The 16,322-nt window shown below is 39.0% G+C and overlaps 1 protein-coding gene across 1 annotated transcript in view; it reads right to left on the bottom strand.

Moving 5' to 3' along the window:
- Positions 1–16,322, bottom strand: part of retreg1 (reticulophagy regulator 1) — a 97,825-nt gene that overhangs the window by 16,460 nt on the left and 65,043 nt on the right. The window contains exons 4-5 of the mRNA XM_059945753.1: positions 16,051–16,177; positions 15,292–15,376 (exon numbers count right to left, since the gene is read on the bottom strand). Of these exons, the coding sequence (XP_059801736.1) occupies positions 15,292–15,376; positions 16,051–16,177 (212 nt within the window). The remainder of the gene's footprint in view (positions 1–15,291; positions 15,377–16,050; positions 16,178–16,322) is intronic.

The raw sequence follows: 16,322 nt of genomic DNA on the forward strand, positions 1-16,322 counted from the left end.
GAACATTGGCATTTCCACACCAGGCCACAATGCAACTAGTCAGGGTACTCTTCACTTTGCATCTATAGATGTTTATCAAAGTTTTAGATGGCATGCCGAATCTCCATAAACTGCTAAGGAAGTAGAAGCAATATCGTGCCTTCGTTGTAATGACAACTACATGCTGGTCCCAGTACAGATCCTTTGATAACACCAAGGGATTTAAAGCTTTTGACCCTTTTCACCTTGATCCCCTAAGGAGGATTGGATCATGGACTCCAGTTTCTTTCTCCTGTAGTCAATGGTTTTGCTGACATTGACTGAGAGCTTGTTGTTGGGATACTATTCAACCAGATTGTCAATTTCCTTCCTACAGTATATGCCAATTCATCACCATCTTTGATTTGGCCAATGACAATGGCATTGTCAGCAATCTTAAATATGGTATTGCAGCTGTCAGCCTCAGTCATAAGTATAAAGGAAGCAGAACAGGAGGCTAAGCATACAGCCTTGCAGTGCTCATGTTCTGATGGTGATTGTGGAGATGTTGTTGCCAATCATACTAACTGCAAGTGAGTAAATACACAAGGAGGTATTGAGGCCTAGGTCTTGGAGCTTAATGACTAGTTTTGAGGGGATGATAGTGTTGAATGTTGAACTGTAGTCAATGAAGAGCACACTAATATATGCATCTTCACTGTCCAGATGTTCTACAGTAGAGTAAAGAGCCAAGAAATAGCATCTTCTGGTGACCTATTATGATGCTAGGCAAATTAGAGCGGATCCAAGTCACTCATCAGCCAGTGTATCGAAAGTACAGGCAGGTAGACAGAAGGAGTGGAGTGGCTCTGTCACTACAAAATGTAATCAGATCCTTAGAGAGAGGTGATAAAGGATTGGAAGCTGTAAAATCCTTGTGGATAAAGTTAAGAAACTGCAAGAGTAAAAAGACCTTGATGCAAGTTATATAAAGGCCCCCAAACAGAAGCCAGGATGTGGGATATAAATTTCAATAGGAAATAGAAAAGGCATGTAATGAGGACAATATTTTGACAGTCATGGGGGATTTCAATATGCAGGTAGATTGCATAAATCAGATTGGTGCTGGATCACAAGATAGAGAATTCATAGAATGCCTACAAGATGGCTTTTTAGAGCAGCTTGTGGTTGAGACCATTCGCGGAAAGGCAATTCAGGACTGCGTATTGTGTAATGAACCAGATTTGATTGAGAAGCTCTAGGTAAAGGAACCCTATGATGCAGTGATCATATGATAAAATTCACCTTGCAGTTTGAGAGGGAGGAAATAAAGTCATATGTAAAGTTAGATTTACAGTGGAGTAAAGGGAATTATGGAGGTTTGAGAGAAGAGCTGGCCAAAGTTGATTAGAAGAGGGCACTAGCAGGGATGATGCAGTACAGCAATGGCTGTGTTTCTGGGGGCAATTCAGAAGGTGCAGGACAGATACATACTAAAGATGAAGAAATATTCTAAAGGGAGGATGAGGCTGACGAGGGAAGTCAGAGACAGCATAAAAGCAAATGAGAGGATATATAATATAGCAAAAAATAGTGAGAAGTTTTGGGAAACTTTTGAAACTGACAAAAGGCAACTAAAAAACCCGTAAGAAGAGAAAATATTTAATAATAATAATAATAACCAATAATATTAAAGCAGATACTAGAAGTTTCTTCAGATATATAAAGGGTAAAAGAGAGGTACGAATGGACATTAGACTGCTGGGAAATGATGCTGGAGAGGTAGAAATGTGGGACAAAGGACTGGCAGACGAATTTAGTAAGTATTTTCCATCAGTCTTCACTGTGGAAGATGCTGGTAGTATACAAGAAATTCAGGAGTGTCAGCGGGCAGAACTGAGAGTAGTTGCTTTAACCAAGGAGAAGATACTTAGGAAACTGAAAGGTCTGAAGGGAGGTAGGTCACCTGGACCAGACGGACTACACCCCAGGGTTCTGAAGTAGGTAGCTGAAGAGATTGTGGAGGCATTAATAATGATCTCTCAAGAAGCACTAGATTTTGTAATTGTTCCAAAGGAAAGGAAAATTGCAAATATTACTCCACTCTAAGAAGGGAGTGAGGCTGAAGAAAGGAAATTATAGGCCAATTAGCTTGACCATAGTGGTTGGGAAGATGTTGGAGTCTATTATTAAGGATGAGGTTTCAGAGTACTTGGATGGAATTGATAAAGTAGGGTAAATAAGAAGGAAATAACAGGCAGGATAGACAAAGGAGAGTCAGTGGATATTTTTATTTTCTGAAGGCCTTTGACAAGGTGCCACTCATGAGGCTACTAAAAAAGGTAAGAGCGCATGGTTCTACAGGAAAGATACTAGCATAGATACTGGCAGGAGGCAAGAAATCAGAACAAAAAAGGCCTATTCTAGTTTGCTTCCATTGACTAGTGATGTTATGCAAAGGTTGGCATTGGTACTTTAGAGTATCAACGATTTTGATGACAGAATTGATGGCTTTGTGCCCAAGTTTGCATTCAATACAAACATAGGTGGAGGGTCAGGTAGTGTTGAGGAAGCAGTAATTCTGTAGAAGGACTTGGACAGATTGGGAGAATGGGAAAAGAAGTGGTGGATAGAATATAGTGTAGTGAAGTACATGGTCATGCACTTTGGTAGAAAGAATAAAGGAGTAAACTATTTTCTAAGTGGGGAGAAAATTCAAACATAAGAGGTGCAAAAGGACTTGGGAGTCTTTGTGCAGGATTCCCTAAAGGTTAACTTGTAGATTGTGTTGGTAGTAAGGAAGGCAAATGCAATGTTAGCATTCATCTTGAGAAGACCTGAATATAAGAGCAAGGATGTGATGCTGAGGCTTAAGATGGCATTGGTCAGATTGTACTTTTGGGTCTGAACAGTTTTGGGCTCCTTATCTATGGGGAGATGAGCTGGTTTGGAGAGGATCCAGAGGAGGTTCATGAAAATGATTTTGGGAATGAAAGGGTTAACATGTAAGGAACACTTGAATGCTCTGGACCTGTATTTGCTGAAGTTTAGAAGAATGAGGGGGGATCTCATTGAAAGCTATCAAATATTGAGAGGCCTAAATAGAGTGGATGTGCAGAGGATGTTTCCTATAATGGGTGAGTCTGGGACCAGAGGGCACAGCCTTAGATTAGAGGGACCTCTATTGAGCCAGAGGGTGGTGAATCTACTGAATTCATTTCTACAATGGCTGTGGAAGCCAGGTCATTGAGTATATTTAAAGTGGAGATTGATAGGTTCTTGCTTAGTCAGGGTGTCAAACATTACTGGAGAAGGCAGAAGAATGGGGTTAAGAGTGATAATGAATTGGCCATGATGGAATGGCATAGCCGCTTTGATGGGCCGAGTGGCCTAATTCTGCTACTATGTCTTATTGTCTTATGTTGTTGATGTGCTTCATTACTAGCCTTTCAAAGTACTTCATCACAGTAGATATAAATGCTACTGGACAATAGGCCTTGAGGCAAGTTACTATGTTCTTCTTGGGCACTGGTATGGTATTTCAGACTGCTGAAGTGAAAGGTTAAAGATGTCAGTATATACTCCAGCTACTTGATTAGCACAGATCTTCAGTACTTGGCCATGGATACCACCTTGACCAGATGATTTGCATGGGTTCACCTTCCTGAAGGATGTTCTCACACCATGGTTAATCAGAATCAGTGGACCCCACACACCCCTCATACAAACTCTTCTCCCTCCTGCCATCTGGCAAAAGGTACCGAAGCATTCAGGTTCTCACAACCAGACTGTGCAACAGTTTCTTCCCCCAAACCATCAGACTCCTCAATACCCAGAGTCTAGACTGACATCTACATCATTTATTATTATATTGAAATTTGTCCTCTACTGTGCCTATTGTCTTGTTTATTAATGATTAATTACTGTACTGCCCTGCAATGTTTTGTGCACTTTATGTAGTCCTGTGTAGGTCTGTAGTCTAGTGTAGTTTTTGTGTTATTTTACGTAGTCTAGTGTAGCCTTGAGTTGTCTCACATAGTCTAGTGTAGTTTGTGTTGTTTCATGTTGCACCATGATCCTGGAGGAACATTGTTTCATTTTTACAATGCACTGTACCAGCAGTTTATGGTCGAAATGACAAAAAAAAGTGACTTGACTTGACTTGAAAAGCTGTGGATCCCAGTCCAGACGCTGCTGGCGTCCATGGGATGGATGTGAATAAAAATATGTAAAGTTTGTATGTAGTTTCAAAAGAAAGCATTGTTTATACTTCGTAAATATATAACTGTCCTTTGTGCTTAGCACATAAATATTGAGCCACATTGGGCCAGCAGACCTTTCCACCAAAAGCATCTCCATATGACGCCTGCTGTGCATTGTTTTGTCGAATAAAGAAGCTGCCTTTGTATCTACCAGTAATTTTTCCCAGCAATTTCAATTACAGAGTATGGACCTTGTGACTTCCAGGCTACATCCACACTAGACCGGATAATTTTGAAAATGCCGGTTTCGCGTAAAAACGATAGGCGTCCACACTATGCGTTTTTAAAAATATCTCTGTCCACATTAAAACGGTTATTTCAGTGAACCTCCTCCTACTGCGTATGGGCAGGACACATCTACCGAAAACATGCGACATGTTTGGTGTCGAATCTCGCTGTGAAAGTCCGTGTCACAGACAAGATAAACTTAAACGATGGACAGTCATTGGCTCTCTTGCAGGAGGACTTAAAAGTTTAAAAAAAAACAATACTGGAACATATGGAGGCAACTGACAGGAAGTTCACGGACTGTATGACCCAGCTGACGACGAACATTGAAAAACTGAAGAACACTGTTGCATTAATAAAGCCCCTTGTTAAATGTATAAAGCATGTCTGCATCAGTATTATCTTGTATTTCCAAACAATATTACGTTAAGCTGTTACACATCTATTGTCAAAGAAGTACTTGCATAAATAGGTAAACCACCAATGAGCAAGGACAGAAAACAGGGCAAAGTGAGTATACTTATTTATCCAGTAAGTTATGGGTCAAAGTATTTGGTGAGTACATTTCTAACTCTTCTGGCTTCAGTCTCGTTGCCATCTGTTCTGAAATTGTTAGGTTACATTCAAGAAAACAATGAAATGGCGTGCTGCCGTCACAATCTGTTCCAGCACGTCATGACAGCATTTTCAGATTCCACACTGCTCCGGCCAATCCGGCGTTTTCAAAATTACACACTCTGGAAAGCGTTTCTGAAAATCTCCGGTTTCGGGGGACAAAAAACGCTGTTTTAGTGTGGACGGAGGGTAAAAACGAAGAGAAAAAGCTTCGGTTACGGATTTATCTGGTGTAGTCTGGACATAGCAGGGTCCCACAAGAATGTGTTGATTCCCTAGTACCTTCTTTAATGTGCCTTCTTAAAGCTAATCAATTCAAAAAACAATTAGGAATTGACAATAATTGCTGACCTTGCTTATGAGGTCTTCAGCCCATGAATGAAAAAGGAAGGTCTCAGCTGATAACAATGCTCATTCATGTTTAATGTTACTTAGAAATTCTGGGAAGAGCAAGGGTGCAGGATGTATTCTGAAGTGGAGACTTTAAAGCTCAACACCAATTGTGGCTTAGTAGCACCACCGCTGACCAAGCTAGCTGAGTCTTCAAGGATGTAGCCACTTGTCTAAATCTGTGGCAGGTTGTGAGAGTAGTAAAGGTTTATCCCACAATTTCATTCTCGGCAGATATAATCTATAATAGGAGTGACCACCATAATGTTCTTGTGGAGCCAAACTCCCTATTTCACATTGGGTATGCTTTTCATTGTGTGGCTCACAGATATACCAAATTAGATAGAGCAGTTCTGGCAGCTGAAACTGACAATTAATTTACTGTTGTTCTCAGAACTGTACGCCATTCATCTGATCCAGCTTATCCTTCAATTGCCAGGGCCCCAAGTTAGTTCAAAGAGGAATGCAGAAGGGCAAGCCAGAGGTACACACTGAAAATAAGATCCCAACCCAGTGAACCTGCAATATATGTTCTAAAGGTGTGCAATGAACAAAACTAAACATTGGGTTGGCATGGTAGTGACAGTTCAGATGACACAAGATCATTTCCCGCCGCTGCCTGTAAAGAGTTTGTATATTCTCCCCTTGGTGTGGGTTTCCTCTGGGTGCTCCAGTTTCCTCCCACAATTCAAAGATGTGCTGGTTGATAGGTTAATTGATCATTGTAAATTGTACCATGATTAGTCTGGAATTGAATTGGGAGTTGCTAAATGGTGCAGAAGGGCTTATTCCGTGCTGTATCCCAAATTTTTTTAAAATTAAAATGCACAAAACAGATCAGATTAAAGTTTTACAATCAAGCCACATCAATTTCAGATCATGGTGGACAATATGTAATGGAAGAAAGAATCACCAAGAGCATCCTCAGTGAAGGCAGAATTCTAACATGTGAGTATCATTGACAAGGGTGAAGTATTTCAGTAATATATAATCCTCCTCAAAAAAGCCCACCTCCAGCCAGCTCAATTCTTTCTACATGATATCAAGAAATGGTCCACAGCACTGGATGCAGAAAATTCAATGAGACCTGATAATATCCCACCTTAATACAGAAGACTTGTGCTCCAGAACTCACAGAGTTTGTGCCAAATTGCTGCAGTGAAGTTGCAAACAAACAATGCAAAAACCTATCACGTCATATAGTGTCTGAGTAGTTACCACCCTCAACTAATCAATTAGGGCAGGAATCAACAAAATCAACCTAATTGTAGGTATAACTAACATTGCTGAAGTTGATCAAAGGCTTTGAAGAGGATTTGCAATGAAAGACTGATTTCTACCTCAGGGCCAAGATTAAAATCTAACCAAAAAACATGGGATAAAATCTCACTTGATCGAAACCATCAGAACTAAATTCACTAAAATCCTTGATGCAATTCATTCCAATGTGGTTACTTCACTTTCTATTTTGACCAATGCCAATGATTGTTTAATGATCACAGAGGAAATGAGCACACAATGCGGGTTAGAATACAACCAGCAGGGTTTATGAGGGTCAAAAATGGAAAAGTGATCAGAAGGGTATTGGAGGTTATGTCTAAAGGTAAGGGTGACAGGGATAAGGATTTCACCAGTCAAAGAGTTGAGAAAACATCAGACATTGGCAATATCAGTGTTGAAAGTAGATGGTCTTGATGGAAAAATTATGCTGATAAGTTTATCTGGTAGCATCTCCACTTTAAAATTCTTATCCCTTTTTACCAAATTCCCTACTGAGTCTTCATGCTGCCCATCCTTCTAATGTCCAGCAGGTTTACAATCTTTTGAGATCTTTTTGTTCCTCCAGTTATGGCCTCTTGCACGTTCCTGATTTTTGAATCTCCATAGAAATGCCTTCACTGTTTAAACATTAAGCTCAATGATTTACTATATATCTCCCTCCCCCCCCCCCGTCACCCTCTCTCCTTTTCAGCCGATTTCTATGGGGCGAGGATGTACACTATATATTTTTTGTAATTTATTTTTTTCTTGGTTTATCATCAAACATTTCCATAATATGTATTTCAGACATTGTACATATGTATGTCACAAATATCCACATAATATTTATCTGAGGTATACACTTATAGAAAAGAGTGGAAAGAAAACACAAGCAAAAGGAAAAAATTATGTACAAGTAGGGAGTGATCTTTTGTTTACAACATATTCATTGATTTGTGAGAATAAAATGAGGCCTATGAGGCATTATGTATTTAAACCATTTTTCCAATATGAATCAAATTGTTCCAGCTTATAGAACATAGAATAGTACAGCACATTACAGGCCCTTCGGCCCACAATGTTGTGCCGACCCTCAAACCCTGCCTCCCATATAACCCCCCACCTTAAATTCCTCCATATACCTGTCTAGTAGTCTCTTAAATTTCACTCCATCACTGACTCAGGCAGTGCATTCCACGCACCAACAACTCTCTGAGTGAAAAACCTTCCTCTAATATCCCCCTTGAACTTCCCTTCCCTTTCCTTGAAGCTATGTCCTCTTGTACTGAGCAGTGGTGCCTTGGGTAAGAGGTGCTGGCTGTCGACTCTGACTATTCCTCTTAATAACTTGTACACCTCTATCATGTCTCCTCTCATCCTCCTTCTCTCCAAAGAGTAAAGCCCTAGCTCCCTTAATCTCTGATCATAATCCATACTCTCTAAACCAGGCAGCATCCTGGTAAATCTCCTCTGTACCTTTTCCAATGCTTCCACATCCTTCCTATAGTGAGGCAACCAGAACTGGACACAGTACTCCAAGTGCAGCCTAACTAGAGTTTTATAGAGCTGCATCATTACATCGCGTCTCTTAAACTCTATCCCTCGACCTATGAAAGCTAACACCCCATAAGCTTTCTTAACTACCCTATCCACCTGTGAGGCAACTTTCAGGGATCTGTGGACATGTACCCCCAGATCTCTCTGCTCCTCCACAATACCAAGTATCCTGCCAGTTACTTTGTACTCTGCCTTGGAGTTTGTCCTTCCAAAGTGTACCACCTCACACTTCTCTGGGTTGAACTTCATCTGCCACTCCTTGATAACATCTTGTTCCATTCATTGAATTGATTTTGATTAATCTCTGTTGGTAGGGTCTGAAAGAGATATAACAGTCTGGGCAATATATTCAATTATTAAATTTTCATTTTAATAGACTCAATCCTTGAACTGAGACTGAAAAAAGGAATCAGGTTCCATCTTGCCATATCTTCCTTAATTTTTTTATATAAAGGCTGATAATGATAATAATTGCATTCTGATAATTTTGCCAAATCTTTTGGCATAATGATGCCCAAATATTTGAAAGACTCTGTTTGCCATGCCCAGGGATATCTACTTTCTATTTCTCTTGGTGGGCTATAGTTATATGAAAGTAATTGGGTTTTATCTATGTTGATCTTGTATCCTGATAATTGACCACATTGTTCAAAGGATTGCATCAATTTAGGTAAAGAGTATGTTGTTTGCCCTAGAAAAGATCAAAATGTTATCCGCTTAACAAGCCAATTTATGCTCTGTCCCTTTAATAGTAATTCCCCTGATATCTTCATTTTGTCTGATGTATTGAGCTAATGGTTCCAGATATAATGCGAAGAGTAGCAGTGACCATGCATAACCCATGCACAACCATGTCCCTTTCTAGGATAAGACTATTTGATAAATATCCATTGATTTTAATCCTAGCAGTAGGATTGTCATATAGTGTCTGTATAGCTTTAATAATTGTTTTGGAAACCAAATCTATGTAAAACTCAGTAAAGAAAATTCCAATTAACCGAATCAAATGCCTTTTCAGTGTCCACGCTTATCACTATTGCTTCAATTTTATTTTTTGTATATGATCCATAATGTGAAGTGTCCTTCGTATATTGCCTTGTGTTTGGCGTTGTCATGTAAAACCTGTCTGATTGTTACGTATCAGTATGGGTAGCAACTCTTCTAATCGTTTGGCCATGATGGGGGTAAATAATCTATAATCTACATTAAGAACAGATATTGGTCTAAATGACTCACATTCCATTTTATCCTTGCCTTCTTTCGGTATAGCTGAGATTATCATTTCCTTCCAACTGGATGGCAGTTGTGCCTTTTTTTTTACAGCCCAGTTCAGTGTGGGGAGTAAAATAGGAATTAACTCATTTTTAAATTATTTGTACCACTCTGCCGTATACCCATCTGATCCTGGTGACTTGCTTAATTTAAGCCTACTAATTGCAGCTTTTAATTCAACTTCAGTTGTGTCAGTAGTCATTGTTCTATTTTGTTTTTCGCTTAAGGTGGATAACTAGAGAATCAGGAAGGTGTCAATTTGAGTTATGCTTGCCCCTGGAACTTTGGAATATAGAGTTTTATAAAACACTTCAAAAGCTTCTTGAATTTCACTTAGCTTATTTTTTATCATTTTTGTTCTTGGATCCCTAATTCTATGAATTGTATTTTCTGCTATCTTTTTTTTCTCAGTTTCCACACCAGAATTTTCATAGACTTAGATCTACTTTCATAATGTCTCTGTTTCAGAAACATTAAATTTTTCTTGATTTCTTGCATAGCCAAACTATTAATTTCATTCCTAATTTTTTTAATTTCCAAATTGCCAATTGCCAAATTCAATTTGTGTTTTTTCTCTAGTTCCTGCAGCCTATTTTGTAATTCCTCTCATGTTTTATTCCTTATTTTTTTCTTATATGAAGATATTGCTAAAATCTTCCCTCTTAAGACAGCCTTCAGAGTATCCCATAAAATGGAAGGTGAAACCTCTCCATTATCATTGAATTCTAAGTACAGACTAATTTCTTTTTTAAAATGTTCCCTAAAGTACGAATCATTGAGTAGACTTGAATTTAGTTTCCAAATAGTATTCTTTGGTTGTAGGTCAAAATCAACAGATAAATATATAGGTGCATGGTCACTTACATCTATTGTCCCAATTCCACAGGTGTTTATTTTGTCTTTGTCTTTTCCAAATGTATTGAAATAGTCTATTCTTGTATATCCAGAATGGGGAGCAGAATAATGAGTGTAATCCCTTCTGTTGGGAAAAGGTTCCTCCATATATCAATTAATCAACATCCTCAAAAAGCGTATTAACTTTCTTACATAAGAATTTTGTTTCAATGGTTTTTCTATTGGAAGAGTCTAACTTTGGTTGTAATTGTAAACTTAAGTCTCCCCCACATATCAAGAAACCTTCTGTTTCCGCTACCATAATATCAGCAATTTTCTGAAAGAAACCAGTATCACTTCCCAGGAGTGCATATATATTCAATAGAGTAACTGAATTTCCATCTATATTCCCCCTTACCAGAATATATCTGCCCTCCTTATCTCCCATTTCGAACACTTTTTCAAAATTTAGCTTACTTGAGATTAGAATAGCAACTCCTCTCCTATGTCCTAATTTATATGAAGAGAAAAACAAATTAGTGAAGCCCATTCTCTTTAGTTTTCTAAGCTCATTATCACTTGTGAGTTTCCTGTAAATATACTACATGGGCGTGTTCTTTTTTCATTTTGGATAGTATTCTATTACGTTTGATTGGATTTAATAGCCCTTTGACATTAAAAGAAATGAATTTTACTTTGTCCTTAGCCATCTGTATTTATCTGTCAATGTATCATTGAAATTAGCAGAATAAAACTTAATCGATCTACTCCCTGAACAAATAAGAACCAAGAAGCGCAAATAATAACAAAAAAGGCAATGAAGGTGTGATTCCAAGGCTGAGATCTCTAGTAGATGACCCTGGGTTGAGCTAGAGGAAATATCTAGCTGTGGGGGATAGCCCCTCCTACCTGTGAGTTGAGGGCCCCCATTGCAGTATCCATAAAAGTCAGTGAACAAATCCATTACACAGAAAAGATTTCCCTGTGTACTCCTCCTATATATATATATGCACACACACGCACACATAACCCAAATTGACACCTTCCAGAATTCTCTAGTTATCCACCTTAAGCAAAGAACAAAATAGAACAATGACTACTGACACAACTGAAGTTGAATTAAAAGCTGCAATTAGTAGGCTTAAATTAAGCAAGTCACCAGGATCAGATGGATACAACAGAGTGGTACAAAGAATTTAAAAATGAGTTAATTCCTGTTTTACTCCCCACACTGAACTGGGCTCTAAAAAAAAAGGCACAACTGCCATCCAGTTGGAAGGAAGTGATAATCTCAAATATACCGAAAGAAGGCAAGGATAAAATGGGATGTGAGTCATTTAGACCAATATCTGTTCTTAATGTAGATTATAGATTATTTACCTCCATCATGGCCAAACGATTAGAAGAGTTTCTACCCATACTGATACGTTGAATTTTATATTCTATATTCTCATTTTGGTGGGGAAAAAGAAGTAAGTGAGTGAATAAAGAATAACTGAGTAATATAAAATCCACATTGTAATAAGTATTTCTCGAGATAGGTATATCACCATCTACTTTTGCTTCCATTTAGTTTCTCAACATTTCTAAAGTTAGCCAAACCTTATGGCTCTTCAGGAGGGGTTGAGGGCTGTCTTTGGAAAACTCCCAGACTCTTCCTGATATACTTCTCTCACCCTCCTCCCATCTCCTGCTCTCTCGATTCTCACACTACTTCCCAAGTAGAGCGGGATAATTCCTCTACCAGGCTTTCCCTCAATTTGATCACACTGACAGGCAACCCTCTGGCCTTCATGTCTGTAGTCGCCTCTTCCACTGTCTGATACAGTTGGATCCCATCTTGATAAAACACTCAAAGTTTAGCAGGGTACGGAGTTTGAAATCTAATCCTTTCTTGCTTTAGTATTCGCTTTACTTCAGGGTATTCTTTACATTTCTGCAGGACCGTGAGGGGGTAATCTTGATCAAAATATATTAATTTACCATATAAAAACACCCTCTTCTTACCCCAGGCCCTTCATAGAATCTCCACCTTGGTACTGTATCGAAGGAATTTAACTACTATTGAGTGTGGCTTAACTTCTCTGCCCCGGGTAGGCCGCGGGACAATCGCACGATGCGCCCTCTCAATTTCCAGATCCACAGTTGAAAAAATCTCCAGCGCGACCCACAGCAACTTCCGTACAAACTCCATTATAAACAAACCCTCTGCTCCTTTGGGAACATTGTATATCCTGAAATTTTTCCGCCGTGATCTTCCCTTCAGGTCAAGCAGTTTACTTTCTTGTTGATTTAATATTTTTATCGTCTTACTTAGCATCTGTTCCACGTTTTGCATGCGATCTTCCACCTTCTCAATTCGAGTCTCTGCCACCGCTATTTTTTGATAGACGTTGGCAAGCTCTGACTTAATATCATGTAGCTGCTGTTTTATATCTTTTTGGAACTCCCTTATCTCTTTCAAAATTTAGATCATATTTGCTGCTTCGCCTGAACAAGGCCCATCGTCAGCCTCGCTAGCACGTGGTCGGGTAGGAGAGCCGCTCACTGTACCCGTCTCATTCACAGGCTCCGCAATGTTGCTTTTTTTATTTCCATTCTTTTTCCCCATTCTTGCCCCTCTTATCAGTTCAAATACTTTTGAAAAATCCTATATTTGATGGGTTAATGGGGCAAAATATGTATCTTTCCGGAGGAGCTATTGACAAGCTGCCATTCTCGACGATGACATCACCGGAACTCCAGGATGTACACTTTAATGTAGATACCAACTGGTGACATCACCAGCTCATACTAAACACAAAGTGCACTGCAGATGCTGTGGTCAAATCAAGACGTACAAAAAAGCTAGATGAACTCAGCAGGTCGGGCAGTATCCATTGAAAGAAGCAGTCAACGTTTCGGGTCGAAACCCAGTCCTGACAAAGGGTTTCAACCCGAAACATTGACTGCTTCTTTCAACGGATACTGCCCGACCTGCTGAGATCACCAGCTCATGTTGCGTGAGGAGGCAGACAGAATCCCAGTAAGCATCAGCATAATTGTAGGGTTTGAATTCTATCTGTTTATCTTGTGGCACTGAGATCAGCCAGCAGTTGCTGCTGTTTCTGCAGAGAAACAGACACCATCAGCTAGTCTATTAAATCAGTGAATTTTGCTATCCATTTCAGCACAGTGCTGGAGAGAGGATTCTAACAATGCTAACTCCTATTGTTCGCATTGAGCTTTTGTGGAGAAACAGGTTGTCATTGTGACAAAAAAGAAAATCCTGCACTTTGTGTGAATGTGCACAGGATGACACTGCTGCATTATAAAAAGTAATCAGCTCATAGAAATCTCGTTAATATTTCTGCTGTTGAATAAACAGAAATGGAGTGATACAGAAAAATCAGAACATTCTCCACTGACATTAACCATGATCTAAGTCATAGACTGATAAGGTGCATTTGTTTTGATTTGACAGCCGAAAGGAATCTTAGGCTTGGGCAGTCAATTTTCTATGGTAGCAAATGGCAAATCTGCTCCTGAATTAGTATTTATCTGTACAAGAATGCTTAAAATATTTTAAGAAAAATAAAATACACAGTTCAGTGGGAAGTACTGAGCATAACTCCACTTAAATTTTATTGTACACCAGTCATTGAAGGTGGGCATGCAGGTACAGCAGGCAGTGAAAAAAGCAAATGGTATGTTGGCATTCATAGCAAAAGGATTTGAGTACAGGAGCAGGGAGGTTCTACTGCAGTAGTACAAGGTCTTGGTGAGACCGCACCTAAAGTATTGTGTGCAGTTTTGGTCCCCTAATCTAAGGAAAGTCATTCTTGCCATAGAGGGAGTACAAAGAAGGTTCACCAGATTGATTCCTGGGATGGCAGGACTTTCATATGAAGAAAGACTGGATCGACTAGGCTTATACTCACTGGAATTTAGAAGATTGAGGGGGGGATCTTATTGAAATGTATAAAATTCTAAAAGGATTGGACAGGCTAAATGCAGGAAGATTGTTTCCGATGTTGGGGAAGTCCAGAACAAGGGGTCACAGTTTAAGGATAAAGAGGAAGCCTTTTAGGACCGAGATGAGGAAAAACTTCTTTACACAGAGAGTGGTGAATCTGTGGAATTCTCTGCCACAGGAAACAGTTGAGGCCGGTTCATTGGCTATATTTAAGAGGAAGTTAGATATGGCCCTTGTGGCTGTGGTGAACTACATATACATATGCCCCCCCTGCTGACTGTTCCTGTGGCTACTCCCACTGACCGTGGCTCCTCCCACAGACCCCGGTATAAAGGCGATTGAGGCCTGAGCCCTGCCCTCAGTCTCCAGGATGTAGCTTGGTGGTCAATTGCTGCTTATTCTTTCTTCCAGTCAATAAAAGTCGATATCTCACCTCATATCTCAGGGAGTTATTGATGGTGCATCAATGGCTAAAGGGATCAGGGGTATGGAGAGAAAGCAGGTACAGGGTTCTGAGCTGTATGATCAGCCATGATCATACTGAATGGTGGTGCAGGCTCGAAGGGCCAAATGGCCTACTCTTGCATCTATTTTCTATGTTTCTATGTTATGCTAACATACAATATACATGGACAGCTTTATGCTGGGTGTAGCTGGAAAGACTAAATAAAAAATTGAGGCCCTGGTACTGACAACTTGACAAGATTGTGTAATTTTAAAAGAAAGAAGTTTATTATGAACAGCAGCTATAAAATCAGAACAGTTAATTAAAATGCACCGTCCAAATCCCACAAAAGCTGGTTTATGATTAAGCATTCTGTTGTTTATGTACATTTCTGTAATGTTTCAAATGCTTGGCTGTTGCACCTAACATAGTGCAGCAATCTCATAACCACGGGAACATATATAACAAAAATAACTACTGGACGATAGTTCTTAAACAGCAGTGGGAGTACTTACACAAGACATACGATACCACAGCACCAGGTATGTAGCGTCCAATAATAGCACAAAATGTACAGAGACTACAAACAAGAAGGCAAAACTGTAGGAAAGAGAGAAAAGGAAAATTAAAAGAAAGGTTAACAAACTACTCAAGTTGCAAGAGAATATTGAAGCAGATCTTCTACTGCCCATTCTTGTTCTATCATGTAGAAGAAGCTCTTTGACTCCATTTGAACTGAACAAAAAACAATTTTGACTAATACTTTAGGCCTTCTTTCCCCACTAATATTTATTGAGCAGAAAGTCTTCATGTGTCCTAATACGTTCATAAAAGGCCAACTTACGATACTAATTAGGAACTGGGCAGAAAATGGTTGGCAATTCTGAATGGGCCATTTAACTATGTACCTTCCCAATTCTAATGTATGATTGGTTAAAACTTCTCCAATGCCCCATATATCACTTCTAAGAAGGAAGGATTCTTGCTAGCAGATACAAGGACAAATAACATTAATGATTTAGATATTAAAAATAAAATTAATTCATCAGTTAATTTTTAAACCATACAAAATGTATTTAATTTTTCATTGTAATCTCTTGTACATAATGTGTACATAATAATAACACAAATAATATGGAGCAGTAGAAGGAAAGGAAATAAACTAGCTTCATCCCAAATTGTAGCTACCAAACAGATTCACATTTTTTACAATTACTTTTTATAAAAAGTGGAGGTCTACACTTTAGATTTGAAGGGAATTGGAAGTTTCTTACCTTCCCAGGGTTTTGCTTTTTGAAATGGGACATTTCCTCAAAAAACACTGCACAACTCGTCCATGACTCTGTAATACACTGACTAAGCCTTGGTGTATTCTCCTGTTTAGTTTCAGTCATTTTCCAGCTATATAAAAGAAAAGTTAAGCATTATTTTTTTTAAAATGTAGCAAACCAGAAATAGGTTTGTTCCAAACTGGAATTCCTGACTGTTTGTCTTTAATTAGTAATTCATGGCATTTAGACTTCATTAGTAATGCAAGAATTTTTTT

Source organism: Hypanus sabinus, chromosome 20 (genome assembly GCF_030144855.1).
Source record: "Hypanus sabinus isolate sHypSab1 chromosome 20, sHypSab1.hap1, whole genome shotgun sequence".
Lineage (NCBI taxonomy): Eukaryota > Metazoa > Chordata > Chondrichthyes > Myliobatiformes > Dasyatidae > Hypanus > Hypanus sabinus.